This window comes from Pieris brassicae, chromosome 10, assembly GCF_905147105.1.
Source record: "Pieris brassicae chromosome 10, ilPieBrab1.1, whole genome shotgun sequence".
NCBI lineage: Eukaryota > Metazoa > Arthropoda > Insecta > Lepidoptera > Pieridae > Pieris > Pieris brassicae.
Genome location: NC_059674.1, coordinates 3,948,025 through 3,966,515, shown reverse-complemented (window position 1 = coordinate 3,966,515; position 18,491 = coordinate 3,948,025). Strand labels below are relative to the sequence as shown.

Sequence of the window (18,491 nt, the reverse complement as noted above, 5' to 3'; positions counted from 1 at the left end):
TGTTTAAATTCATATGCCAAAAAATGTTAGCATATGCCAACTACGTAAGCTAGTACTAGAAGGAAACTAAATACATGTACCGTTCGTATTGTAATTATTATAAAATCGTAAACAATATCGCACACTTTACAGCTACTTGTATCAGGGCTTGACATGGCTTAGAACCGCAGAGTCCGCATTGTCCTATTTCATAAGAGCCATCGCCTAGGGACTGTTTAATTAGCAATTTTTTCATTGCAATTTGTATTAGTAACGATCGGTCATAATTAAACTGAGGTGAAACCCTTTTACGTAAAATTAACGAAAGAAGCTTTGTTCCAGTAACAAAGCTTCTTTGTTTAGTTATTTATTTATGAACATTTCGTTAGCTTATACAAAAATATACATATACAAACGGCGGCCTTATCGCTAACAAGCGATTACTTCCAGACAACCCTAGTATGGGACAATAAAAAAAGATACTTCAGAGGGTACAAGAAGTGAATAATCAAATAACAAAAAAGAATATCATAATAACACATAACACTATTTTTTTATAAAAGAAAGTAAAATCAAAAATGTTAAAGCTAATACAAGGGATAGTTACGGGGCATAAGATAAATGATCAAAAACACGATTTCTGGATAAATTACTGAGCTGAGCTCGTCTGATCAAAAAGTAACAATCTAAACTTCATCGTAATTAAAAAATGATTCCTTATTGGATAAGGATTTCGACAATCTAGGGTTTTCTGGAAGAGATGTATTGTTAGCAAAGCGTGTAACCGTAATAATAGTATGTGTAAATATTAAATGCTTCGAGATTTAAATCAAAATTTGAAAAAAAAAATGTAATTACTTTGACGAATGTGTGTATATGTGTATTGAAATACCGTCAAGGACCTTATTTATAAAACACACTATTATTATTTTAATGTTCAAACTTTGCGCAGACCGTAGAAACCTATTTTGTTAGTTAATATGATGGCGACCTTTACGAACAGATTACGCTCATTCTCCCGTACGCTGGAGTATTATAACTTTAAAGCAAGTACATCATAACATACACAACTTTTACTTTACATTTAAGTTTCCAAGAAGCTTTCGATTTCCTTCGCTAATATTAGTAGTAGTATCTTCTATGCCTCATAGCATTTCTCGCAAAATTAAATTTCAAATATAATACAGCTTCACAATATTATTATGGCCTTTTCGACGAAAGGCTATTTTCTAAAATAGACACCGATTTTCATCTCGACTCAATAATAAACTGGAATTGGAACTCGCTAATAAAGTGTCGATACTTATTATAACTTAATTCATTTTCGTTGTAATTTATTTATTGCGCGGAATTCTGAGACTATCTGATCCATTGAAGCTACTGGTATTTTTCTAAGTAGACTTTCCAGTCTACTATAGCAGACCGATTAGTTTGTGAAGAATATAAAATTCTGAATTTAAGATTGTTAATTTGCTACGATATCCAGACAATAGATTTACTTGAATATAAGTTTCGCTACACCTGGGTCCTGATCTTAGGGTGAAAATGAAAGACTGAATAACAGCGTAATACGAAGCCAAAAAAGGTTTTCACCTAGAGTTGCCCAGTGGGCAGAAAAAGGACAAGTTGCCCACCAGAATCCTGGGTATCAAAAAGAGATAGGGAGGATTGGAAAACAATAGTGAAGTTGAGAGACAAGTAAACGAATTTGTAGGAGGCCTTCATCACCCTTCGGAGATTGTCCAAGTACTCAATGTAATTTAAAATTATAAGGCTTGAATAAAGGCTCTTATTGTAGCCCGACCCGAGAGGTAAAAAGATAGGATGACCAAAAAAAAAGAAGCTTGTCAGATAGAAATATAATAGCCGGAACTGGGAGACAGATAGACAGACAAAGAATAATTAACACGTAACAAACTGTAACACAATTCAGTATTATAGGATGGGTTCCCAAACCATCGACTAAAGAGGCAAGTAATACTGAACATGTTAATTATTCATATTTTACACAAGACCATTTTTTTAAATATCTGTTTCTTAAAAAGTATTTATTCTAAATAATAAAAAAGGTTGCGATATTTACCTGCATATAATAAATATATAAAACGAAAATTAAAAAACAGTTGGAAATTTTTAATTCCATTTTCCGAGGACGAAAACAACCCCTTGTAAATTAATTATGTCATTTTTAGAAAAAAATATGAAAGCGACGCTAATAAATGACTATTTAGGTTGGATAAGTGAAGTTTATTACAAATTTTGGCCACATTTAAAAAAGAAAATATGCTTTCGAGTAAGACTTCGTTATCATCCCATGATATTTAAACAGGATGTGTGTCTTGGGTGTCTCTCCTGCGTTTGAATCGACTTTTCATTCTACCTATGTGTGCTCGTAAGGTTAACGAAAGCATTGTGATGACACCGAAATGTCTTACATATAGATTCAGAGGACTAGACCGAACTATGACTTCTGTATGTTAAAACTCAATACTTTTTGATATACGGGAGTAATACTAAGTGGTATTTCTCGACTCTCAAACTTCCTGATAACTAAAAGTAGTTTAAAAATAATACAATTTATAAAAAAGTTTATTACTCACTTTAAAATAAGATCTTTTATCGATTCTCCTCTTTTTTGGAAATGTTATTTTGATTTATAAGTAACAATTGTTATTGAGGAAATATTCCGATCATTCCGGATTCCTGACCATTTACTCATCATTTTTATTTTTTAGTTTTTCTCTTACTAGGAAGCCTGGAAGACATCGCTTGTTAGCGATAAGGCCGCCCGTTGTATCCGTTACAATTTTTTTATGTATCGTGTTATTTGTGTATTTTTTTATGCAACGAAGTGTGGATAAATAAATTTAGAAAATCATTCCAATTAAAATAAATTGTTTTAAAATAGAATGTGCAGTTTCAAAACAGAATGAAAATCTCAGCATATATTCTGACATCAGCTTCACGTTCAATTAGTTGTTTTTGGCTAAGCTGTTGATTCATTTAGAGTAGTGACACCGCAAGTTTCGCAGTCTGGAATTCAGATTAAGGCTTCAAAGCCCAATTGTTCACTCAAATGTTTCATTCAAAGTTAGAAACTGAATAATGAATTTACGAATGAATTACGCTAGATTAAAAAACTATTTGATATGTTCATCGGACTCGTTGTTTCAATCATTCGTTGTCGATGGTCGATTTTAATTTATTTTCTATTTTTTTATTAAACGTTACATTTAATAGTTATCTTCAGTTTTAGTTAGTTATAAATAACATTTCCAAAAAATGAGTAGAATCAATAAAATATCTTATTTTAAACTGAATAATAAACTTTTTATAAATTGTATTATATTTTGGTTATAAGCAAGTGTGTTATTTGAATAATATTTTAAATCTAAGTGCTTTGCGTCGGCTTGAAATTAAAAACATTTTTCCAAAAAAAAACATGTTTCGAGGAAAAATACAAACATATTTACTAAATAATCACACTACGGCAGTAGTATTTATATACATATACCAGGGGCGCTATAACATTCTGTAATAATTTTTAATAACAAGTAGGTGATCAGTGAAACGTCGTGAAGCGCATCACATCTGCCCCTTTGATCCTTTGATTACCACTACTACATAGCGATCACGACCGCTCTGTCAAGAGAGTGTATCGGATAAGAAAAAGGTGATCAGCCTTCTGTGCATGACATACATCGTTGACTATTTGGATCTAAGGTACCAGTTCCACCGCGATATTTTCCTTAACAGTACCGAGTGTTAAATGCGCAAAGCCATGTATTACTGTAAATAACGTGTTCAACTCAGTGTAAATTATGTCATCCACATAAAGACGATCGGTTTACGTTAATTGAATTACGAGAAATTATTGAAGGCGAATTAAATTGATCCCATTTGGGAATTATTGTGAACAAACGGTGACTGTACCTATATTGTGAATTTATTCTTTTTGCTGGTAATTAATAAATACCAATTCAGCTAATAAATCTGTTTAACAATTACAACATAGAGAATCTTAACTGTTATATACAAGTAATACTTACTTCATTACTTGAAAGGTATGAATTATACATATTTAAGTCATTACAAAAATACAGCGACTAAGCGACTTAGTAAAATAAAAGTGCGTACCAACTTTTTAAAGGCCGGACACGAAGCCATGGGCATTCTCCATGCCAAAGTGCTCACTATCACTTAACATCAGGTGAGCCTCAAACTCAAAATAACTTTATTCATATAGGTAAATAACTTATAAACGTCAGAAAATAAGTTAAATTAATTGTAAATTTACATTTACTACCAGTTCGCAAGTCAAATGGCAAGAGGAACTGGCAAGACTACGCCACTCTTTTTATTCGCTAAGTTTTGAGTCAAGACAGACAGCATTCAGTAGGCGACTCTGGCCCTTGCAAACAACCTTGGCCTTCACCATCGCTCATATCCCCTAGGTACAAAGATATCAATATCAATATATTCTTGAAGAACACTTGGCACACAACATACGCTTAATAAACCATATTTTCGACGGACCTACCGAATCACTGCAACCTAACCTTGAATGAGCGGGTCACAACGCTTCAACAGCCTCGGGCAGCACGCGTACCCAGGGACACTCCGGAGGCACAAAAGTCTATTATGCTCTAGACTCTAGAAGTGAGGTTGTTATCGACCAATTTAGTTCTGGAACCGTTAACAAAATATTTGACATGAATATATCTCTTACATTTAAGCAAAATGTATTGTAATATTTCAAGTTTCTACCGTAATCACCGTTCATAGTTGTTACCCACATTACCTTTACAAAGTTTTGTGTTTGTGTTGTGAGATAACTTCGCAACTTCAATGTAAAGTTGAATAGTCCTGAATAGTTTTGTCTCAATAAGTTTACGTTCACTTTAAATAACTATTTTTTAGAATACTCTAGACGCTTTCCTAGACAAAGCTGTATCTGTGAGTTACAGTAAATAACTGTAAAAAAGGCTTCGTTTACTAGAAAATCAAAGATAAACTAAAGTAATTGATAATAAACAATTTCAATGAATAATTAAAAATGTACTTAGTTTTTTAGTTAATATACATTTCAATAGCGATTGAAAGTACTTCACAATGCATTTCTTTGAGAACTAGCGAGCTGTGCAATTCGCACCTTATTGGAGATCTTCCTAAAGAGATACGACCTTCTTAAAGAACGAAGAAAGACGATCGCAGTCCACTAACAAAATGTCTAAGGGCTGCAGAAGGTGCCTTTTAGAGCTGATTCGTAGGTAATTCGTCCTATCCTGTATAAAAGAAAACAGAATGTTAACATGACGTGGGCAGGCGCCCACCCTCACCCACGCCAAGTGCAACAAACTTGAAAAAAGTCTGTTTTGACTAACCTCCTACTTACTTCTATTGTTATAAACATCTAGTCTATTTATAATTATGTTAGGTACTTGATCTAAGTTTAATTAACTTAAATAAATAACTCATAGTAATCATTATAACCTACTAAAGTACCCATTACTAAATACAATATCAAAATGTTGATCACAAAATATCTATTAATCTCACAATAATGATTTTATGTAAATTTTGTTTGATTACAATACCTTCCCCAGGGCTACCTTTAATTATATTCCGTCTTGAGACACAGAGGCCTTTTTAATAAGACCAGTATTAATCATATCGATTTCAGTGTCTTGTTTTAAATAACTGTATACTGTAGAATGTAGTAACTTACAGAATCGTGTCTATTGCTCCCACGTTCTTGCGATAATTTAACAATGTTATTAAAGAATTAAGCATGCGTGAGTAAAACCTTGGCTAGTGCAATATGAAACCGTCAATTTTTTTAATGTAATATATATTTAGTGGCACCGTTACGAAGCTCGGTCAAATTGAGCGGCCCAAGGAAGCCTTTCAAAGTTGAAATTAAGTGGCTCATGCCAACAAAATAATTCATTCATGAATCACCTATTGAGGATATACGCTTCCTAGACTCAGGATTACAAATATAATAACCGACTGACCTGAAGCTCCCAGTGGCTCAGTCTAGAAGTTGTGTATAAGCTAAGCCGTCGGGATAAGATTGTTAGCGCGGTGGGAATGAAGTCTCTTAGTTATTACAGCCGATGGTGTGTTGTCTTTACGCTCTTTTAAGAAATATACTTACCAAGATCTTGTATTGCGTCGTCATTACATATCTCTTTTCATCGCACTGCAAATGCAATTTGACAAAAAGAGAGATTACGTTCAATTGAAATATTCATGGTAGTGAGACGTTCATAGCCAATAACCCATAGGTTACACACATAGAAACCCAGGACTTCACACAGAATACAAATACAGAATCAGCTCAAACAACAATTCCAAGCACAAGTCAAAAGTAAATTATGATTTATTTGTAGTAGTATAAAAGCGTGTTTTGCGTGTTTACCGTATGACGTCATTAAGTCAGGTGATTTGTGGTTAACTCATTAATTAAACAAGAACTGTTTTACGATACTTCGTAATGCGCTAAATCGGTGTCAATTAGACGAGGATGACAATTGTCGATTTGACTTTGACACACGAACCGGAGGTGGTAGCTGGTGTCCCGGCGTAATGGCGTAAGGGATTTAAATTTTAACTGTTTTTAAAATTTTAACTAAATATATACCGTATAGCATTTACTTTTTTTTGATTCATCATCGAAGGCTCCAGGGAAGGGAGCATCCTGAATATAGCACCGAGGCTCACACAGTAGTTTTAATTAAAATGCGTGGTTTAATTATTAGATGATTTTATTTAATACATAAAAAAACGTTTATTTTTCAAGATAGTGGTTCAATTAGATCGATCAACTACAAATATCCGTACCATCCACCATATATAAATAGACATGCAAATGTCATATCAATTATTACAATGTTTATACGAACATTAACATAATGTCAAAGTTAAGGTATTTACAATTGGTGTCAAACCTATGGTCCAAATACTCGCCTACGCTATAAAGACTTATGTTTATGTTTCAGTTGACACTTTCCAAACACTAGGTTTCTTTTCTTGAATCTGAAACAATTATTATTTTAACGGGAACCGATACCATGTCTTCTCTTTTTGAGTTCCCACTTAAACCACGGAACTACTCCATATATAAACTTAGCGCAAATAAATAATATTATTTACATCAACATTATAATATTATGTAAGATAAGATTGAAAATAAGATTTTGTTACGATTACGAATATGCATTTCAATAACAAACTAAAATGGTCCAATGGAATGGAGCATTTCTGTGTCCGTTTAAGTGATTCATTATATACTACCAACAACAATCTACACAGAAAAAAGTATGTGTCCAATAACTTGATAACTTCATATAATCAACTCGATTTGATTCCTTATACAAGCGCGTTTAACAGAACAATCTTCTTCTATTGCCTAATTCCATATTTAAAATTTAAGAACTTTAACATTAACATATTTTTATTCATAGTTAGCTATATAAATACTAATTATATGTCATATATTTCACATTACTTGCATCTAGTTGCAGTTCAGTGGTTTCATTTACCGTAGTACGCGTACTTGCTGCCCACAGATTGCTGTCAGACCTCACCGGCATGACGCTTGCTTAGTCACTGCGCGCGCGCCGCGCACTACGCGTAAATTGCCTAAATCGTATTTGTGTGATAATGGGGTTATTGGATGTAACATTCTCAGTGTTTAAGAAGTGTCCGAATTTAAAATTTAAAAGGAAATCTAAAAGGTTAGTACATGGCTTTTGATAAAATCTTTTATCTGTTTCAAAACGAATTGGTCCGTTATCGTGAGATATTTTCTCGCGAGATTTATAGATACCGACAATTTCAAATATAAAATAATATTGAACAGATTATATTTTGTCTAAATATACATTTTAGTTACGTAAAAGATAACAAAAGATAATATAAAGATATATGTATTTGTAAAAATATATAAATTAATAGTATAAAATAGATTAATAAAGATAAAATAGACATTATTCAAAATAATACTACAACAATGTTGCTTTCCAGTTTTAGTTATTTGTAGTTTTCGATTTCAACATCTAATACTGTTAATGATTTCCTAGTTAATGAGTATTTAAGTGGAGTTTTATATGGTATTATAGAAACAATTACGTGACCAGAAAATAATACAATGGCGCAGTAAACGCAGAGCCGTGTCTAAAGTAAAAAAAAACGTTCAATGTCAATAAGTGCTATCACAAACACAGCAGTCTTTCATTTAAATTAACGGTCATTTATGAAATTATTACAACATGTCGAATTGGATAAATATGCTTCTCTAAAATAATTGTAACAAAATCTTCTTACTTTGAATAGTGCACAACAGCGAAAGTGTATTGAAGGTCAAGCCACAAAACCGAGAAACACATGTTGACACTTTTTCCATATAATTCGCGTTGAATTTTAAGCAAAAATAGCGCTTTATTTAACTATGAACTAATTTAAAAATCTTTCAATAAAACAACATTACAGTCCTTACGTCAATGTAATGTCATTCGGTCTGCGAGCAGCGAACCGGAATCCGGACCCTAACCTTGACGGGGCAGACCGGTTGAGTATTACGTTTAAAGACTTAATATTATTATTGATATTTTCTACAATAATCAAATGGAATAATTTCTTTTTTATATTCGTTAGAAAAGTTTTAATGTCTAATAGTAACCTAAAGAATAAGACTCAAAGTAATGAGTTACGGGTGTGAATTAGGTGACTATAATTTAAAATCGACGACCTAGACAATTGTTGATAGACGTCCCATCCGGTCCTCGAAATTATTATTTTTTATATTGAGAGTAACGAATAGTTCCTCCAAAAATACATGAATTATATTTATCCGTTTAATCGAATGTGTCACGAAAAGTTTATAAATACATAAACTTTTTATATCTATTAATTAAATCAAGTTTAATTTCAATGTCATTCGAGAGAATAGCTGCGAAGTCAAATAGTATTAATAACCTTGACTTACTGTTTCCGAGTAAACTTAAAATTCCTTGAGTTTCAATTTTAATTCGATGTTGGATTTTGTTTATCATTTCGTTTTTTAAGTTCTAGAAGGTTCTTATATTAAATTTATACCATATCATATCATATACATTCCCTTACCGCGTCTATGCATCGTTGTCTCTCTCCCTAAAATGTGGCGAGGGGGCCGATGGCTGGCCATGCGTGATACTCGTGAACGGGTGCTACTTGTGGTGACTGGTCGTAGTTTAATTCGTGTATGCGGTGATGTTAGTTATTTTTGACTATGTATTTGCGTGTTGTTCCCACGAGAATGTAAGTGCGTGCTCCTATTTCACCATGCCTCCTGCTCCTCCTGATGTCATGTGGAACATGGTGTAATGTTTGCAGCTCCTTACAAACGTTGTGTACAAAAAGAACTTGGCCATTAAAATAGTGGCAAAGAGTTTATTGCCAGGTCTTCGCTTCCGTTCTACGCCCTTGATTTGAGAACTGCCAGTAAATGTAAAATATGCTAAAAGCATTTAATGTATATTTCTTTTTTTTTGACGTTCATAAGTGCACATTGTGTTACCCATATGAATAAATGATTTTTGTCTTTGACTTTGTACACCTCATGTCATCTGTGTCTATGTGTCGGTGTCCTCACTAGTATACATACACCGTACGACCAAGTGTCAATTGCGCAGTTTGAAAGAAAAATGAATGGCACGGGATTAGAACGTGTGACTAGTCAGAAGCGTAGTTTGCTGCTACTCAGTAGTGGTTGATAGGAAAGCCCACCAAAAACTAAAATATACTGATTTATATATAATATGATAATGAGCATGACATATAATTTTAACCGCTTGATAATAATATAATGTGCTATGTAAAATTTTAGATCCAAATAGTTCTATTTATTTTATTTATTTATCAACAATTTGTTGCAAAAGAAATATACAATTGACATAATTACAAGAAAAATATTGAAACCTAACAATGCAATTAAAACATATAAAAACAGTGAACAGGGCAATATAAAATAAATATATATAATTTTCACTATTATTAGTATTAAAACGTCTCTTGTACTAATAATATAAAGAAAAAAGATCAGTTTTTGTTGAAACAATCGTAACGAATAAACCTAAAAGTTAAAAGTAAATTGCATCGATTTCAAAAGATCAATCCACTGTACTACTAATTATGGTTAAGTGACGTAAGGTCTATGTTCGTTTACAAAATATTTAAAAAAAATGTTTGATTGAATAAAAAAATCCGGAAAATATTATTAGGCTTTATTTGACAGTCAAATACATTGAAAGCACAAATGAAAATAGTGCAGAACACTAATGGCAAACAACCAAACAAATGTCTATTCTCTACCCCATAATCATTACTGTATCGACAAGGTAGGGTTCAAATGCACTGTTATTATACACAGTACATCGGTATTGTAATAAACTGTAGCAACCGACATTGTCGAACAGCCAAGTATAAGTTGGCGGGTAAAGAAAGATATTTCGATTTCAATTCTCAAAATCGTGGTCTTGGAAGCGTTCAATATCAAATTCAACACGCACAATCTTTTTAAAACATATCTAAAGAGAAGTTTGGATAAATTGATGTTAAATGTCAACATGTTTGAGGCACTAGGCTAATTTAGATATGACAAAATATAGAGCGTATAACGACATAGTGAGCCGGATCGGCTGTTGTCTAGAGTGCATTATTGGCTAGACACTTAAGCAAAACCACAACCCAGGCCGTTAAACCACATTCTGCGGCTTAGAACCAACCTTGTGTCTGTTTAAAACCCATGGCGATTTAAAAAATTGGCTCAATTAAGTTAATAATTTCAATAATTATCTAGGTATGGCATTGTATGACAAGGAAACTTGATCGAAATCAAAGGACGGAACGAATCGTAATTTATCCGTAGCGCTGACGTCGCTAGATACGTATAAAAGAACGTTTGGTACGAAAACTCAATATTGCCGTCTGTAAATTGCAAACGTCTAACGTATTCTTACGTAGTACAAACTATAAGAAGATTCGAATAGTTAGCGTACTAAAATGATATATAAGAAATTGAGATTTTGTCAAATAGTATTCGTGTAGTAATCTGTACCATGCATAGAAATAATCCATGTTAGTAATCTAAAGTGCTACAAATTTTTACGTTATGTTCGTTATGCAGGCACTTTTCCGTCCTTCTGTTTGTAATGAAGAATTGTAGAAGTATCACTAGCATTAGAGCGTCCATGATTTGTTAGCCGTTAATGAGGTCAAGTGGACCGTGGAGGCTGCTAATACGGGCATAATATAAAGCGGCTTAAGCCACGGATACACTAGATGGTAGAGTAGTATGCGGAAACTCAATAGGACATAGTAGTACCGCCGCCAAACCTAGCGAGGTTTTGGATTCATCAGCGGATTTTTTCTTAGAGCTTTGTAAAAATAGGACATTTTGCATTTAGCGCACTTTCATAATCGGGACGACACTGGCTGTAAGCCAACATAACCATAGACGACCAAAAGTCGTCCCCACGTGTCGCCCAAAAAGGTTCTAGTGTTAGCACGGCGTAGTTATATGTGCTGACTACAGGTCATCATTACAACAGGCGGCACATTCATATTAGACCCTTTAGAAACTTAGAAAGAGCATGCTCATATATTCTGCGTCACGAACAAAATGTTGCCCAGTGTACCCCTGACTTTACATTACATGCATTCTGAAACAAAACATTGCACATACACGCTATTTGAAAATGCTTTTTTTGCGTTTTGAAAACAAAAACTTTTTTAGAATTCTGGCTAATGCGACGTCATTTTTCGCTTTATAAATTAACTTAATTAGGGAGGGGACATATGCCACCAAATTTATATCAATTTACATTTTCTCCGGGGTTTTTAATTTGTTTACGTTTGCATAAAAGAAATATTAACATTGCCTTGCTAATATTTTTTATACAATGTATATTATTGATTCGGTATATAACATTGGGACGAATACATCAATATATCTACTCAAAGAAAAATCGGGTTATATATTATCATTCACCAGAAACCTTTCACCATTGCCAGATATCTAATTCTATACCAAAATTCAGCCATGCACTGTACGTTTTTTTTAACTAGAAAATTAGAAATACAGCTTACAAGTGAACCACAAGCTTTAATTCGGCATTTGCTATCATAGCTATATGTATCTATAATATAATCTATTGGTTCCTTAATGTCATTTCGCGTTTGGTATTTAGTATAGGAATGACGTTAGCTGCTTTAACACGTGACCATTTTCATATAAATTTATGTTAGGGGTCACGGCTATCGTAAATTGACTTTTGTCTCTTTTGCCCCTGAGCACTTTTGACAGAAATATCTGTCAGAAAAACACGCATTTGATAGTGTTCTATTATGTATAAAAAGGTGAACTGCCAAGTGACTATCGTCACGAAGCAAACATAATTAAAAACCCATAAATGAATATCACGAACGTAGGTCACGAAATGTTTGTGTGTGAATTTAACATTCTACACTGACACTTCTTTAATACATTTAATAGATTGTAGGTTTCTAAGAGGCATGGACAAGAATTGCGACAGGTGTCATCCGAGACTACGGGAAATGTTCAGGGGGAATTAATGTTAAGTAGCGGCTCATGTCATCTGTCGTCGGATGAGAATGTAGAACAGACGGCAAAAAGCAACGCGTTTTAGTTGTAATTGGTCTTTCATCTAGTTCAATTACATATAACACGAACCGCCTTTACTTTTGACAGTCGAACTTATCCCCTCAGTATGTAAGCTGTATTGCTAACCTTTGCCTACCTAACTCAATTACATGAAACAAACAAAGAGCTAGAGCTAGAATAAGAGCATTCTTTCGTAATATTTTAGTGCTTAGTATAAACGAAAGCTAAATCATCTAAACGACTGTTCTTTGCTCATTCGTATGAATTATGTGGTTGGTATTGGTAGTGCTTCCTATGAAAGGCTGATGTTTTTATTAAAATGTCTAAATATAAGCAATACGAAAAGATTTTTTTAAATCGTGATGATTGGTAAATAATCAAAGTCATAGTTACGGAGAACTTTAGCCTCTGAGAAGAACCTTATCTGAAGAAAAGAAGTAGGAAGTTGAAAACTTCCTGCAGGCTGTTGCACACTGGCAAGAGCTAGACGATAACCGTTTCAAGTGGAACTAACAACTTCTATTCAATTCTCCAGTAGTTGCTAAAGAAAAACATTAAGAAGAAAAAATGCAATCTACACGTGCTTGTATTGAAAAAGAAAATGGATGTATTAAAATTTAAGTTTAATTAAAACATTATTACTTTCCAACGATAAAATAAATACTCTTCATGATGTATTTTGTATTGTACTTGCCTACCTACCTTTTTATTTTGTAGTTCATTAATCTTACAAAACACCAATATTATTGTTATTGGACAAAACATGTTTTGACAGCTACCTGAAATTGGTTACAATTCAAAACGTGTTTTGTCCAAGTGATTCATACGTATCATGAATTTTAATTAAAAAAAAGACAATATACAAGCTTCTTTTATCTATGCAAACCTAATTATTACAAAATTTAATTCCGTAGAATTGCTTAATCATATTCATGGTACTATCAATATAAATACATAATCGTAAAAAAAAATGCGTTTTCTCAGTTCCATATCCGACGGACAAATCACGCTTTTAATATGACCTCATGTAATCGCTAGAACACACGAACGATTTGAAGAGACCAATTAGGGTGCGAGCGCTTCCGAACACGCAAAAACGCCCCAAACACCTGTTCGCGCGCTCTAGCGCCGTTTGCATATAGCGAGCGAGCATTCTTTGAATATTGCATAGAATCTTTGTGAACGCACGAAAAACAATGAAAGAATGCTCTACGCCTGTTTACACTTAAAGAATTTGATAGTATACCAAGGACGCAGTGGAAGTTGATTCTCGGTCCTCAACAAAGTTACACCTCGTTTTCATAATTATCCATTTAAAAAGAGCGTGTTGTGTCGGGCCGTTCAAGTGCTTATTACGTAAGCACTATAGGGGGAGGGGATGTATGATTTTCTTAATTGGTGATTAAGTCAAGAGGAATAATTAACTATTTGACACATTACTCACACATTGCCTTTGCTTGAGAACGAAAGGCATACTGGACAATTCCTACAATAAATTAATACATTTATGCACTATCATTTGAGAGCTTTGCTTACTTTTGCTGACAAGAGGTGCGGTGGGGGGTGGTATACATTTCAGTTAATCTGCTTACGTAATACTTTTTTAATCCTTTTTATTATTAAGTCCTTTATTTCCTTTTTATTTTAGAGACTGAACTAATTTTAACAAATAAGGAGGCCGACTCTTAAACGTAACGTCAAAGTCAACTGGTTTCTTAATATGGCGCTACAACCTTTGAGGGCTAGGCCTCAGATTTATTGCGTAGTAATTTATAATAGTCGTATGCGAACAACCTTCTGTAGCTGGCGCACACCGTCGACTTAGGGTTTCCTTACGTTTTCCATCACCGTACAAGCGAGTGATAAATTGCGTATGGAAAGTAAAGATGCACAGCCGTAGAGCCCAGGGATGAGCTGCACGTTGAGACCACCTTTTACCGCTGTAGTATAAATATGTGTACCTATTTATGGCTCTAGCGAGTAGTGTACTTATAACGAAAAAGATTCTGAGCCCTAAAAGTAAAGCGTTGATAAATTATAATGCACCAAGAAACTGTCCTGAACCTGTTTTTGCGTACGGTCGTGTCAATTTCTGGAGTAGAATAGACTAAAGGAGCAATGTCTTCGCACTCCTGCTGCTACATTTGTCGCAAGATCCAAAGCCCGACTAACTTCTGAAGGACAAATTATGTACCGTGTCTCGAATTGAGCTCTATATTATCGGCGTGATGGCCATTTCTCTATAGAGGTATACCGTGGCCAATGTAGGAGAATACTATACAAATAAATCTTATAGAAATTATTTAAACACAATTCTATTTTGGCCTTGAATTAAAATGGTCGTGATTTTGCATTAAACAGGTTTATGTTATCCTGAGTTCGCATTATTTAAATTAACCTTTCGGTACGAAGAAATTTAATAAAAAATAATTCTCTCAAATACAGACCATTGAGTTTGTACGCACTCCGTTTCTATACGTTTTAACTTAAATATTCTAAAAAAATCACTGAAACACATTTAATCCAATCATAGTCGTGCTTTAGACAGCTACATGAAAATATGTTTTTATTTGACATTAACATTCTTCAATTGACGTATCTTTATAACACTATTCTCTCTAATAAAGGCTCAATTTTTATAAGCAAAGTCCTCAATTGTAAGCACAGGTTATCAAACGTATCACGAAGTCGTTATGGTTCGCGTCATTTTGACAATTTACACTTACAACTCAAAATAACATTCATATAGGTAAACAAGTACACTTATGAACGTCAATGTTCAATTGATTCTAAATTTACATTTACTATCAGTTCCATGTCAAGGGTGGGGCGTGTAGAGCGGGCAAGAAGAACTGGCAAGAAACTCTCCGCCACTCTTAAATCGCCAAGTTCTTAGTCATACATATTGTTTGAATAAGAATCAATACCAAGGATTAAGATCATATAAATATTTGTCAAATTTATAAAAAGCTTTATTTATTTAAGTTTAACGAGAGCTTTGAATTTCAGTACTTTGTTTTTTTTTATCTTCAACTATAATATCTATTTGCAAGCCTATCGTAGACTACATACTTCAATATATGATTATTTTTGTTTGAAAATATTTAAAACTAATAGACCAAAACTAAGCGTTTAAAACGATTTTATTAAGATTTTTCACATTTACCTAAAATTATACACGAACAGGTGTGTTAGTAATACGGGGTGCTAGAGCGTCGTTGGAGGATGTCTCGCAGTTGTAGCACCTCCAACTGTTTGTGCTGGCGACCAGTTCCTCGCTACTTACACACTCCAGGTGAAATTGAGATGCGCAACGGCTGCATCTGATAGAGGCACAGCCTTCAATAGTACGCTTGCAATGAGCACAATCCATCTTATCTTAATTCTTCGACTGAGATAAAAATAGTTCCAGTTATTGTTATCGGAAATTAAGCTTTTAAAGCAAACCAATTAACCGTTCGCGCAAAAGAGAATTAAAATTTTGTATCACTTTACAATTTTTATACAATTTTAATTTTAAGCGAAGAACTGATTCGTGTAAAGACAAGCCAAAGAATGATGTGAAATATAGGATTTTATAGTTATTCCATTTTCAAATGTCTATTTAAAAAAATTCGTTTATGGTTTTTTTTTTTATTTTAGCCAGTATTTATAAATCGAATGTGTGTGAACCATATTTTAATATGAAACCTATAAAACACTTTTTAAACTAAAGTTTTAAAATTCTATGATAACATATACGTTGAAGCATTTTCTATATTTTACGATTCTAGAAACCACATTTCGTCTTGCTATGCTGCTGCTCTATTGTGTTATGTTATCGCTGTCTCACTTTTGTAAATTTATTACTTTTAGACTATTTATACTTTATGTAGGTTTTTTGTGATTCTAACATTCATTTGTCTTTTAACCAAATTATTTTGACATCCTCCGTAACATTGATAACTGACAACAACAGAAATTACAGTTTGTACTGTCAAACATTCTCATAATCATTCTCTTAATCGCGCCAAAAGCATAATAATAAAATATGTTGTGTTATCCATTTTGGTAATATGTAACTTATTGTCATTTGCAGATCGTTATTTAAAATTCCGCAAATTGTTATTAGATTAGAGTATATGTTTACTACTTTATGTTAAGATATAGATATAGACAATATTTTAACATAATTGTCATAGGGTAGTCATAAATAGATCGCCAGTCTCCTCTTATCTCTTCTATCTTAACCTAAAACATTATAGCGTCACATATAAAGCAAATTTAAAGATACAAAAAACTACTTCTTTAAACTGGAGGAGAACTGTTTATAAAGCGATACGCAAAGCATTTTATTTTTCGAAAATAAAAATAAATATTGTTTTTACAGACGGACAAGTGACGGCACAGCTACCGGGCCCAGAGTTCTACGTTCAACACCAGATTGGAGTGAGGCTGCTGTAAGTGGTGAGCACCTGTGGCAACCGACCTCAGTGTCTGGAGACTGTTGTTATGTTGGCGACTCTGAGTGTCAAGTGAGTACTACATATACATATTATTTGATGTCTGTACTAATATTATAAAGGGGGAACATGTATGTTTTGTGTGTAACCAATAAACGCAATAATAGGCCAAATCTTTTTCCACTATTACTGTTCATAGCCTATACTTCTAGAATATTTAAAAAATCCAGCTGCTGGGAGAGACCCATATTTAAATAAAAAATGTATTTGATAATCCTTAATTTGTTGGTTTGAACATTTATGCAACTTATTAGGTTTTGTATACCTTCGAATGGGGTATGATGATATAATTGTTATGATATAATTTCGTGCTTTTCAGTTAAAAGACGAAATTATGATAGCGTACTACGTAAAAACATTATGCATTCATAGTATACACCTTATATATTAAACTATCATTGTTAAATAAAATTGTGATTATTTGAATGTATGAAGTTCTGAAATATGATAATAATATAATAGTTATGAAATATTTGATGGGTGTCCATGGGCTGTGATGTCTGCCCTGGGCGTCGCGTAGGCTCGTTACCCCCCTCCCCATTCAAAGACAGAAAAAAATGCACTTTTCCGTATAAAAATATAGTGGAACGCGACAGACTCGCGTTGTCGTAAACAATGCCACACTACGACCAAGACGCGTATACGCAACGCACACATAGAAGTGCGCGGCTTCTATGTAACGCAAAGTCACACCAAGTTCGTGGCATTTCCTTCTCGACAAAAAAGGCTCATAGGAGGACCCGACACCTTCTAATGGAGCGATTGACCACCCCGCGACGGTCCAAGCCGAGGTTCGAGTCTCACAGGAGACGCCCTTGCGTTAGCCGCGGGAAAACGCCAATTTCAGGCCGAGCTACGTCGCCAAAACCACCCGAGCTGAACTGTAAAGGCCCTTAAGGGCAATAGCGAGTACGATAGCCCTCTAGGTTGTCTGCTCGTGGATCTTCAGTAGATTTTCTTGAACGATGCCCCGCGTCGTTAAGGTAAGCCATAGCTAGGTGAACCTAAGGATTGCGTGGTTGTATGTACTTACCTACTTACTGTAATATTGTATCAAAAAGAACAATAAATTACTTTCTTAAGGATGATTTAGTTTACTTCTCAACACGCCCTGACAATTGGAAATATTTAGAGTAAAACAGCTAGTTCGCTGCCCACCAAGGGAATCGACCTCTGGACCCTCAGCTCATTTAGTATAAGTGAAAAGAGCGTATTGTTTCCCTCTTCCTCCTCTACCAACCCATATATGTCAGTTCTACTACTAGTTGGAGGTTGCGAACTGGATGGTTTGTGCGCTAAAATAAAACCCAAGCAAATTATGTTACATGCAATTTCAACGAAAA

General features: G+C 33.9%; 1 protein-coding gene across 7 annotated transcripts in view; it reads left to right on the top strand.

Moving 5' to 3' along the window:
* The window catches only part of LOC123715698 (eye-specific diacylglycerol kinase), a 157,122-nt gene that overhangs the window by 94,461 nt on the left and 44,170 nt on the right, over positions 1 to 18,491 (top strand). For all 7 annotated transcript variants that reach the window (XR_006754456.1, XM_045670925.1, XM_045670928.1 and 4 more), the window contains one exon: positions 17,016 to 17,160. Coding sequence is in view for 6 of the 7 variants with exons in the window: in XM_045670925.1 (XP_045526881.1) it covers positions 17,016 to 17,160 (145 nt within the window). In the remaining variant the exon portion in view is untranslated. The remainder of the gene's footprint in view (positions 1 to 17,015; positions 17,161 to 18,491) is intronic.